The sequence below is a fragment of the Hyperolius riggenbachi genome, chromosome 12 (assembly GCF_040937935.1).
Source record: "Hyperolius riggenbachi isolate aHypRig1 chromosome 12, aHypRig1.pri, whole genome shotgun sequence".
NCBI classification, from domain to species: domain Eukaryota; kingdom Metazoa; phylum Chordata; class Amphibia; order Anura; family Hyperoliidae; genus Hyperolius; species Hyperolius riggenbachi.
The window spans coordinates 148,391,834-148,404,668 of record NC_090657.1 but is presented as its reverse complement, the minus strand read 5'-3'; the positions used below and the strand labels follow the sequence as shown (position 1 = coordinate 148,404,668).

The following is a 12,835-nucleotide window of genomic DNA, read 5'->3' as shown; positions in this document are numbered from 1 at the left end:
GATTAGCATGCCTAGATACAGATAAGCTTGCCTGTGTGTGTAATTGTGTAATAATGACAAGCAGAAAACATGTCTGCTCCCATTGTATCACAGGAAAACATATTAATATACTGTTGAAGCTGTTTGAAGATAGATTTGCTGTGTAAACTATCTAAACTTTACATAAGATGTATAGACAAGTCACTTGTTATATTTAGTTTTTCATCTCGGATCCGCTTTAAGAAAGAGAGCAATGGGAGGAGGGTGTATAGTTGTAGAAATGAAATTAAAAAAAATTGAATCTGCATAGCGTTTGGGTAGATAAGAAAAGTGTCTAAAATTAGTGCTGTGATTTAAAGGGAATCCAAGGGGAGAGTAATCTGGAGGCCATATGCCATGAACAAGCATGTAGATCAGGTGTTTTGTCTCAAGTCTGACTGGATTAGCCGCAAGCTAGTTTTAGGGTTATGACTACTACTGATGCCAGATCAGCAGGACTGCCAGGCAACTGGTATTGAGGAAATAAATATGGCAACCTCTATATTACGCTCACCTCAGATTCACTTTAACCACTTAATGACAAGCAGAGTTGAGATTAGTGAGGGAAAAATAACACCATAGAAAAATACACCTGTATGTCCAAATACTATATTGTCACCATACTTTGTACTAGGGACATAATTAAAATGTTGTGATAACCAGGACAAATATGCATATAAAATGTGTGGGTTTTATGTACAGTAGCAGTGTTTATATTAAAACTATAAGGGATGAAATTGGAGAAATAGTGTATTTCTTCATGTTTTGCTTGTTTTCCCTTTAAAATGCATAGAAAATAAAGTAATTGCTGTAAACAAATATCAACCTCAAAAAGCCTAATTGGTGATGAAAAAAACAAGATACAGATCACTTCATTGTGATTAGTAGTGATTAAGCTATTGGCAAATGAAAGGGATGAGCACTGAAAGGTGAAAATCGCTCTTGTCCGTTAAGGTAAAAACTGCTTTGGGTTGAAGTGGTTAAGATGTCTCTAGATAGCCACTATGGAGAGTTCATTCATCAAAGGTGTGAGGGCCCGTTTCCACTATTGCGTTGCGGAATCGCCGGCGAATCACCGCAGGCAAATCACATGCAGTTGCGATTCCGCATGCGTTTTTTGCCGCGATCTCGCATAGGTAAGGGTGATGCGATTTTAACCATGTCACTGCCTGTGTGAATTAACATGGGTACCTATGCGAAATCGCATGCGAATTCACGGCAAAAAACGCATGGGGAAAACGCATGCGCTTTCCCTATTAAATACATTGCGTGCGATTCGCCTGCATTCCACACGCAGGCGAATTCTGAGGGCTGTGCTGTGCAGAAAAATCCTGCACAGAAAAACGCACAGCAAAACTGACAAGTGGAAACAGGGCCACCCACTTGCATCGGCTGTGCGAATCCACATGCGGGCAACGCATGCGGGTTTGCGATAGTGGAAATGGGCCCTAAAAGTAGTAGGTTTGTTGTTAAGGCTGGGACAATGAACTGGTGCTGGGTTGCACATGTTCTAGTCTCTTTTTCACAGGTAAAAAATATTTAGGTAATGAGAAAAGTAGAATCATGGTTCACCTGCAGTGTTGCACTTTTAAAACACATATGTACCCTTTAGGGTCTGTTTTTGTAGTTAGTATTTGAAAGAGGGTGGTTCTATTAATTAAAACGAAGACTTCTCTAGAATATTGCCTTCTTATAACAGATGGTGTTTGCAGTTGTTCATGTTGGAGTGAGCATATGAGGTCTCCCACATTGCATCTCTGCAGTATATGAAGATCATTCCTTTGTTGTCCCTGATAACTAAACACACCTCCAGAGCCGCTGGTCCTCAACAGTGCATGGCAAAACACACTAAACACACCTCCAGAGCCGCTGGTCCTCAACAGTGCATGGCATGGATACATGTTAACTAAACACACATGATAATTAAACACACCTCCAGAGCCGCTGGTCCTCAACAGTGCATGGCAAAACACACTAAACACACCTCCAGAGCCGCTGGTCCTCAACAGTGCATGGCATGGATACATGTTGGATTATTTGTTGCGCTGTACAATTGACAAGCTGACATATCATTGCATTCTGGTGGTTCTGGCGGTATGTTTAGATATCAGGGACAACAAAGTGATAATTTGCATATTCAAAAAGTAATGCATTGTGCGACACCTCTTGAGATGCTGAAATCCGATGTTGGATGAAATCCGCATAGTTGTTATCCGGATATCATCCTGTTAAATCAAATCACCTGTACTGTGGGGTTAATCTTACCTATCTGACGTCTTCTTAGGTCCGTCCCTCGGGGCCTCCCAGGATGAGGTCCACGCACGTCACATGACTACAAACACTTCCTCCTTCCAACCTGAAGGAGGACGTTTTTGTAATCACGTGACCGCCACTTGGACCGCATTGTGGGAGGCGCCGACAGTATGTATATATATATATATATATATATATATATATATATATATATATATATATATATATATATATATATATATATATATATACACACTGTACAGCGCTGCGTAATATGCCGGCGCTATATAAATACTAAATAATAATAACAACTATCCGGATTTCATCCAAGATCGGATTTCAGCATCTCTACACTCCTCCATCCTGAATAATTGCAAATACATTCTATTTTAAGAAAGCAAATTTCTGTTTTTAATAGCATTTTAGTAAGAGGGTTTTTTTTTTGTCCTTTATAGCCCCTTACACACTCCTAGGAGTTCTGGTTTACCATGAGCTTGCTAGGTTATCTGAAAATCTAGAATATTGTGAGTAACAGACATCATAGGCCCAACCAAGGCTTTCACTTTGTCACATGTCTCCTGCAATGCAATAATGTTTGGTTTGTAGTGATTGATGTAGTTGACTACTGTGTGCCTCTTCACCTCGTGTAACCCCACACATTCCAACTCCGGACAGTTAATGTGTTATTACAAGAAAGTATAATTTCATCAGAAGTTAATTAAGTAATTTAGGATTGTAAATCTGGTAGAGCAACTCAGATACCACATTATCCCCATTGTGACACTGCAAAATACTTAAAGCAAACCTGAACTGAAAATAAACCTATTGTGTCCTTGAATATAAACCAATCCAAGTATTAACCGAAATTCAGGTAGTACCCAGTTAACAAACCGAATAGGTACTGTAGGTGCCTTCTTAACCTGAAACCATTCTTAATTAAGTTGGAACACTGTGCCATCTCTGTCCTCCCTTTCCCATACAGTGTACCTAATATTTTGAGGTTCCCTCCCCCAACCAGAAAGTGTACCTGGTGTCAAGGTCCCTGCCCCCATACAGCTTACCTGGTTTCCAGGAGTCCTTGCTTCCTCACCTCGTACAGTGTTCCTGGTGTCTAGTGGTTCCTCCCCTATACGATGTACCTGATGCGATTCCTCTCCACCGATGCAACGTTCCTGGTGTTTATGGTGGGCATTTTTGTATTTGTTGTTTACCCAGTCAGTTGTAGAAGCAAATGGGACAGATGTGGAGTTAGTTTAGATTTTCTAATATGGTAAAAGAAATGGGAGCTTCACTTATGCACATCCTTTCTCCATGATTTTTGGGTCACGTCCCGATAAACACTGTCTAGCGGGAAAACAATACTTACAGGTTGGGCATCTTCTACTACTTCAAATACCGTAAGTCCATATGGATAGATCCAGATACTTTAATATGAAAAATTAGCATACTCAAACTCTACTGCTATATGGATCAAGGGTTTGTTATGAGGTCAATTTCCTGGGGACATTAAAGAGAGTCTGAAGCGAGAATAAATCTCGCTTCAGACCTCATAGATAGCAGGGGCATGTGTGCCCCTGCTAAAACACCGCTATCCCGCGGCTTAACGGGGGTCCCCTCACCCCCATATCCCCTCCGTACAGCCGGGGAGCGCTTCCGCATTGGGGCAGGGCTAACCGCCGCAGCCCTGCCTCATGCGCGTCTATCAGACGCGTAACTCGGCCTCTCTCCCGCTCCTCTCAGTCTTCCTTCACTGAGAGAGGCGGGGGAGAGGCGGCGATGCGCGTCTGATAGACTTGCTGAGAGGCAGGGCTGCAGCTGTTAGCCCTGCCTCCAGGAAGAGAAAATTTTACGACCAAGTTTTGCGGGGGTGAAGGGACCCCCGTTTAGCCGCGGGATAGCGGCGTTTTAGCAGGGGCACACATGCCCCTGCTAACTATGAGCTCTGAAGCGAGATTTATTCTCGCTTCAGAGTCTCTTTAACCTGTTTCCGACCGCGTCACGTCGATTGGCGTGGCCGCGGCGGCAGCCCCAGGACCGCCTAACGCCGATTGGCGTAAAGTCCTAGGGCCAGCTAATGCAGGAGATCGCGCGCAGGCTGCGCGCACATCTCCTGCTTGGGGGGCAGAATTCCGCCCCGCCTTCAGGGAGACTGTTAGACGGCGTGATCGCCGTCTATTTGCATGTACAGCGCTGCGATCGTCAGCAGCGCTGTACTGAGGACAGCCGTGTGATACGGCTGTCCCCCTGGGACACTGGAGAGCGATCGGCTCTCATAGGCAGAAGCCTATGACAGCCGATCGCCATAATTGACTGGCTGTGGGGAGGGAGGGAGGGAATAGGTTTAAAGAGACATACTGTTTTTGATAAAAAAACAGTAACAAAAATATTTATAAAAAAAAAAAATAAACAATCTGGGGGCGATCAGACCCCACCAACAGAGAGCTCTGTTGGTGGGGAGAAAGGGGGGGAAATCACTGGTGTGCTGTGTTGTGCGCATCTGCAGCTTAGTCTTAAAGCTGCAGTGGCACATTTCACTAAAAATGGCCTAGTCACTAGGGGGGTTTAGCACTGCAGTCCTCAAGAGGTTAAGAAATATGAATCTAATTAACATGTTGGGAAATAATTCTCCAGCACAAGGCATAAATGGGCAGATGTCATTCTTATTCTTAAGATAGAATGAGAACTGTTTATTGCTGTCATACTTTGAATTATATTTGTCTTTTTAATTAGTAGTTGCTATTTTTGCTTAAACTTCTGGTGCTTAAGAAATGTGCCTTATGAAAGTGTATGATCTAAGTAACGTTGCAGATTACTTTGTGGGATGTCTTCAATAGTGTCAAAGCTGGAACATCATGCTTGCCCCGTTATAATAGACTAAATAAAGAAATAATATGATCTTGTCATGAATGGTGAACCCACCCTATTTGCAAAAAGTCTCTCCACCAAAATAAGGTTGATGGTTACTAAATAGGGCTTCAACATTACAAGGAGCCAAAAATAACTACATCATAGCTTTTTGATTTTTTTCCAATAAAAGAGCGTTTTATAATTCGGTGGTGCTGACCTTCCTGTGGACTTTTTCCTGTGATTTTGTCAGGGACTTTAATTGAGGTCCTCTGTATCTAGCAGATTGATCACCGCTAAGATAAATCGCTGAGCTTTACATATGTGAAAAATACAGCAGAGGAAAAACAGGCAGGCCCCAGGCACTCTCACCACCCAAGACTGAGCCCTCGAAAGTGGACTTTTAATGAAAGGATTTCAGCTATCGAATCCCTGTTGATGAATTGAAGCCTTTGAGTTCTCCTTTAAGACATATTAAAGCTTATATGACATTCTGCTTACAGTACATTGTTCAGGAGATACAGATCACCATTCATGCAAATGTTTTTTCTTATTTACCCAGGAGAGGAAATGCACAAAGAGCACAGGATATCTCTGAGCACAGACATGGAGATGTTACTCAGGGGAGGGGATGATGATGATGATGAAGAGGAGGACACGTGACTGAACAGTTCAGAACTTTAGTGTTAAAATCATGGTGATCTTCTACAGATCAATGAGGCCAACTACCAGTGTTTCCCAAGCTCAATATGAAGATGGTACCATTGAGGTGCATCCTGCGTGGAAGGAAGATGCTGCCGAAACCTTTTATGGGGCTAAGAAACTGCTGTGTTGAAGCCAGTGGCTATCATCCTTTCTGTATCCTGTTGGGCTCTGCAGCATTTGTTTACTTCCTGTGTATGGACATGGACTGGCAGGTGCTGGCATCTGTCTTTAGTGAAGAAGTGGCACCTCCGTACATCAACTTTATCACCCATTTCTGCTCCACTCGATAGACCAAGAACAATGAGCAGTTTTTTCACATGGACTTCCATAGACTCTTTGATTTGTAGGTCTTTTTTGTAATCCATCAAACTTTTCCTAATGTACAAATCGGCACTGACCAAGTGAGGGTGTTGCCTTTAGCCAATCAAAACCTTTAGCTGTTTCCCAGTGCCTTATCTGGCCCTCCACTGTGTCACCTCTGCCCCCCTTTGCCCTCCGTGTAGTGTGACAAAGTGTAATTTTACTGGTTTGAAAAACAATTTTTTTTAATTGATTTTCTCAAACACTACAAGGTCTCTTTGAAAATTAGTCACTTGTTCCCACGTAATCAAATTTCACATTTTCATGCCGTTCATATCGGTTCATCGTTTGTAAGTCCTACCTGTGAAGTGATAATGCAGAAACTATTAGCAGCAGATCACAGATGGGCAGCTCCTCATCACTGATCACTGCCACCTTGCAGCCTCCTTGCACTCTCCTTCTCCCTTCCCCAGCAGTCTTTCTGTCGGCACTATGATTGCACCCCCAGCCTCCACCCTTTGTTGGCATAAGTCACTACACAGTTTTCCAGTATAATTTTAAATGCATTATTTTAATGGAATGTAAACTCTAATATAAACTGAGGTGTTAGGCCCTCAGCACTGTATATCAACTCTCAACTTATATTTGCGTCAGAAATTCTCCACCCCAGCTCCTATGCAATGTGTACATGTCAAGCCAGAGCAGCATCTCTGGATTTCCCACTGACCCCAATGCTTCTCCAGCCATTGCACATGCAAATGAAACATTGTGTGTGCGAGAGAGAGATTGGTTTTGCTATATTTCAGTCCAAATTCTCTGTTCGTCTCTTGCCTTCCTATGTGTTTTTTTTGCACTCTTGCTGTTCAGCCACCTTTTGAGCTCCACCTTCTGTCACTTATCATTGACCACAGAATCCAGAACAAAGATTGGTGGTGGTAGGACAAGCAGATGGGAAACAACTAAACAGAGGACACCAGATAAATGGAACAATCAAACGTATAGCAATATACCACTAGTGTGCTTCATATGTGTATTCTGCATGTGGTTGTAGAGTGATTATGGAGGTGGGGTAGTGATGCCCCCTTTTCGTTTTATAGTTGATCATTTTCAGTTGTTTTCTCAGGTAATGTGGGGCTTAGTTTATACTTGAATCTATTTTAAATGTGGGTATACTGTATATGGTAATTGCATGAATTGCAATTAAATATTAAAGTGTGAACTAAAGTTTTAAAGGTATTTAAAGCTTTTTAAGTTTCTTTGAGGCAGAATGTTTTAGAATCCCAAAATAAAAAATTGCCAACAAAGTTAGTTCCCAAAAATAAATATAATAATAATAATAATTGTGGGATATATAGGGACCCCCTATATGTCCCATAATTTAAATATTTTTTTCCTGTTCAGGGGGCCTTTGCCTAACTGCCAGAATTGTGCAATGCCCGCTGGATTGTGGGAAGTTTTTTTTTCCCAGCTAGAATAACCACCTTATCTCAGTGTGCAAATAACAGAAAGTTTCCTATTTCAGATAAGAGATTCAGACACTATGACCAGAAGTTAAATGAATCCCCCCTCCCTTTAGGAGAGTTAACACTGATGTAAGCCTGTTGTGTAGATGATAATGTTTGCTGTGGGAGGGACAGTAAGCTGGAGCAGTAGGGAGGGAAAAAAATAAAATGAAAAGGGCAGAAGTGATGAAGCTTCTGGCATCACAGAGAAACAGTGAAGATGGAAACCAGCAGAAATTATTATAGAAATAAGTCATTTTTATTGGATTATTCATTTTTACTGTTCATTGGAGCTTTATATACGATTATATACTATTTTCCAGCAACTCTCCTTCAATGCCATCCTCTGGGCTTTGCACCAGTGTAGAGAGAGGCCATAGTACAGTACATGATGGTAGACCATGGCCTTCCTCATTACTTATTTTGCTTTGACTTATACAGAGTTAAGCGTTTAAAGAAAAAAATGTTCTCCTCTTTCCATCGCTTAATCCCATCTCTGCCATGTTCTATATACTTAACTCTTTGTTTCATAGGGGCTACCATAATGCGTTCTGTAAATTCCATAAATGACAGCTGTATGAGTCGTGATGCGTACATTTTGCACTTCTAAAATGCACAATAGTGCATTGTTTTTGTTTGTTTCTTAAAACTAACCAGTTTTACTATTTCTGACCATCTTCATTCATAAGAACAGCTGTCAGCCGACTTACTTTATTAGCAAATTATATTGTGGGTTGTGGTAAATTGTGGTCTGTTAATTAATTTATTAAAATATTAAAATCTCTATTTACCTCATCTCTTGCATGGTTTTTACAGCAAGCTTTGATCCGAGTTATAATTTGCTCACAAACGTGTGCCACCATGACAGCATGATGCATTCCTTCCAATATTGAGTAACTGATGCTACCTGCATACCGAGACAGCGCAGGGAAATAAGGGTGCACCATGCCCCCGCCATAGGCCTTAATGTGAATTACAGCTATAGTGGCGCTTAGACAGTAATTTGGGTGTTATCAAAAGATAGAGCCCAAATTACATTATAAACAACGTACTTTGGCAGCCGAATTAAGTCTTTCACATAAGTCCATGGGGGCCTGGAGGGGGCATAGTAATTACCAACGCCTTAAGTTTTGCAGGAGCAGGATGAGACATTTTTCGGCTTCCAGACACTGTTTTTCATGTATGTATGTATGTATGTATGCACGCATGCATACATACCAGTAAATACTGCCTTCCAGATGTAATAACTTCATGAATAAGCATTTCAGAGGAAAATGGTAGCACAAAAATTCCAATTTATGTAAACGATAATAATCTTAATTGCTGCTGCCAATAAGTATTTTCACAGCAAGTTCAGTCTGTGAATTTGCATTGTTTACTTCTACGGCTCTTTGCTATGGAAGTCTAAATGGGCCCAATTCATCCAAGAGTTTTGCTATAATTTATCTCTATCGGTATTTTGATGCTAGACTTCTCTTTCTTCAGTAGTCACTGAAGGATGGAGGTGCCTGAAAATAAGTTAAAAAAAAAAAATCATTTAAAAAGTAGGTAGTGGTTGACTTACCTCTACTGTGGAGAAATGCAGCCAATACAACTAATATGTACCGTAATACAAATATTAGAATGAGAGGACCAAGAAAGCATAGCCGTGCATGTGGAACGGTGTAACGAATGTTCTAAAAACTACATGAAATGTGCAAACAAATCATATGTAAGGAATAGTCTTTGAAGGGAAGTTGCCTATAGATTTTTTTTTTTATTTTGTTTTTGCACAGTTGTTCTTAAGCTGGATAGTGTATTGGATAAGAAGACCAGGGTTCAAATCTCTGCTCTTCCTGTTCAGTAAGACAGCACCTATTCAGTAAGGAACGGAGGACTCTGAGCTGTATAGGTAAGACTCCCTAACGCTGCTGCCGCTTATAGATCGCCCCCTAGTGGCTGCAGCTCTGGCCTTTTTAAGTCCGCCAGGAGAAAAGTGCGATATAAATGTTCTGTGTCTTGTAAGTTCTACACTTTCATGATTTTATTTCTCCTTGTCCAATAAAATTATCTTTAAACCTCCTACCTGAGGTAAGGCTGTTTCATTACCCACGTTTACCCAATGCATGCAACATTGGGGTGCCTCCTCTCATTTTGTGTAAATTTTCCTCTCCCCCCAGGGGTGTCCCCTGAGATAATTGCTCAGTGGTTCTTTTTCTGGACTGTGACCCAACCTATCCTGAAGAGGATACCCAATCTGTGTGGAGATGGAATTCTCCACCTACCTAATACTGTGGTTGTCTAATAGCAACCCAGGTTTGTAAGAAATACTGTATTTTTGGACTATAAGACACACTTTTTCGCCCCCAAAAGTGGGGGGAAAAAAGTGTGCATCTTATAGTCAGAATACTACATTTTCTGTCTCCCTTGTGCCCTTCAGTGTCCGCTGTGCTTTCTCTTCAGTCCCATTGCTGTTCCTTGCCCCTCTGTCCCCTCCATTGTTGCTGTCTCCTGCCCCTTATGTCCCCTCCAGTGTCGCTGTCCCTGCCCCCGATGTCCCCTCTAGTGAGTATACCCCATGCTCCCCCTCAACTGTCCATTACTTACCCAAGATGAAGGCTGCAGTTGCCGTGAAGTGGCTACAAAGTAGCCACATGGCTTTGAAAAAATGTCAGCAAATCCTAGACCACTAATTACAGCGTTCCCTGCTCCCTCCTCCCTTGCTGATGGCACCCGATGGTTTTCGAGGGTGGGAAAAGTCTCTGTCATTGGGGCCAATCACTGTTCAGTAGCAGGGAGTGCAGGGATTGGCCCCAATGACAGAGACTTGTCCCGCCCTCGAGACCCCGGCTGCTATCAGAGAGGAGACACCTGTGATTGGCGGTCAGCGACAGCGCCCCTGCCTGCAGAGGCTTCCCGTACATCTCCTTGCCTTGTCACCTGGCCCCCTGCCGCCGCACGGAAAATACCCTGGACACCGCTGTCGATTGGCCATACCACCACAAGCCTGCCGCCTGAATTCTGCACATCCAGGCCCCACCTCCATGTCTTCCCCCCGGCAGCCCCGTGCTAGGCCTCAAACCAGAAGCTAAGTTGGTGGCCCCCAGAGGACACCAGTCTGGCTATCCATCCAGCTGCTGGACATCGCAGCTGCCTCTACATAGCAGCCTACATGCCCACTCCTACCTGCCAGCCAGTACAACAGCTCTCCAGCTGCAGGACACCGCATCTTCAACCAGCGATGACTGCAGGCCAGGACCTATGCCAACACAGGTCATCCGGAACCTAGCAGACTCTCTTAGGTCTCCATCAGCAACTATGCAGTCCCCACAGCTTTGATTTTAAATGCATATATGGTCTATGTTCCAGACCCACTAAGCACCACCTGACAAAGAAAACATGGGGACAGAGGACACAGGAAGACACGAGTTACAAGAAAGGCACAAGGGGGAAAATAATTGGCGGAGGGAAGGTCCATAAGATGCCTCTGCACCATGGACGCACCAGTTTAATATAATTTTTTTCACTTCGTTTTTGTCCTCTAAACTTAGGGTGTGTCTTGTAGTCCAGTGTGTCTTTTAGGTATACGGTATCTGTTTTACATATTATATCATTGCCTGGAAATACTGCACTATCTGGCACTCCTGGTGTTTTCTGTTTTCTTTTCCTGGTTCCTGGGGTTCGTCATCCAAATTCCAGCACCTGGCCACCTCTCATTATTTATGGAATAGTCTTTGAGAGGAAGTCCCCTACAGATTTTTTTTTTCTTTTTGCACAGTTCTTTAGCTCTCCTACACTTTAATAATTTTATTTCTCAGTAGATTTGAAACACAAGTTTTAATTACCATCCTTTACCATTACCATCCTTTTTCAGACGGTTCATATGCTAATTTAAATACCGCAGTAGTTCACTTCATCCAATCAAATATGGGTTTACTGCAGCTCTAGGGCTGTAAAAGATTAATTCTTATTTGTTGTACTACGTTAGTAGCCTAAAGCTACATATACCTCTTAGATTTTTCTCATCGCAAATTATTGTTTCAGATTAACGTTAAATTTGCAGAGGAGTCCCCTTACATCTGTGACTACCCCCTTCAGTAATTGGGCAGGCCAGAAAATCTTTGGTTAACGCTGTGTTGTGCCCACTGCCAAACACTTTCTGCTCATCCTTACACTCCTGTCTCCATAGAACAGAACAGGCTGCCATGCAGAAGAATTGTTCCTAATCTTGCACCTCCAACCATCACAAATTACCATTTCAGGCAATATGTATTCTGGGTGTGTATGTAGCTTGTGTAGCTTTAGGCTGTATCCACAGTGGGATGTTGCGTTTTAATGCAACATGAAAGTCGCAACGTTAAAGTCACAACTTGTCTGCGTTAAGAGGTAAACCACTGCAAGCAGTGAGTTACAACGCAACATTTTTCAACGCGACTTTGTCGCACTGTGAACGGCCCATAGAATTAGCATTACAGTGCGGTAAGCTGCGTTATAAGACTTTATAGCGTACGACCATAACGTCCCACTGTGAATGCGACCTTACACTAAATTGTTTAATTAAACATTTTTACCTTGCAATTATGTTTGTTTGATGTAACGGCAACCACTGTATATGGCTGGAGTGGGATGAATCCACTTATCTGGTAAGGTGCATGCACTTCCACAATGGTTAGGTGACTCAACACAAAAGGAGGTCGAAAAAAATGTATAAGTATTTGCCCAACTAAAAGCAGCCGCCATAGCAAGTTGAAAAAAACTATCACTGGGAGAGAGGTATCGCAAACATATACACTTGCTTTTATTACAAGTTTTTATGTACGTGCTGTGAGATTCAGAGCAGATGTCTGCTTGTTTGGAGTATGAATTTGGAAGTTGTCCTGGATAATAACTGCTACTGTTATTGCAAGTTAGCAACACCACAGTTATGCAGTTTTGTTTGGGATTCAAGACTGGAATGTATTGGGAGTCTGGCACAGAGGGGATTAATTGTCTCACGTGCATGAATTGCATAAGTGGCTGCACTCCTCAGCATGCAGCTGGCTGTGTGTGGAGCAAGTAGGCTTCTGAGGAGCTGTGCAGCAGAGAGGCTGCAAAGGTTGTGTGCAGTAGAGAAGCTGCTGAAGTTAGTTAGATTCCAGTACGTATAATCCAGGAGAGGCCTGGAAAGGTGAGTGGCCTAGGACTGCCATTAGGCCTGTGGCAGGGTGTCACTGAAGAGCTAGTGTGGCTGCAGA

The 12,835-nt window shown here is 42.6% G+C and overlaps 1 protein-coding gene across 6 annotated transcripts in view; it reads left to right on the top strand.

Moving 5' to 3' along the window:
* The window catches only part of SLC35C2 (solute carrier family 35 member C2), a 47,522-nt gene extending 37,845 nt beyond the window's left edge, over positions 1–9,677 (top strand). For all 6 annotated transcript variants that reach the window (XM_068264393.1, XM_068264392.1, XM_068264394.1 and 3 more), the window contains one exon: positions 5,678–9,677. In XM_068264393.1, the coding sequence (XP_068120494.1) occupies positions 5,678–5,778 (101 nt within the window). In that variant the 3' untranslated portion in view covers positions 5,779–9,677. The remainder of the gene's footprint in view (positions 1–5,677) is intronic.
* Positions 9,678–12,835: the final 3,158 nt, after the last annotated feature.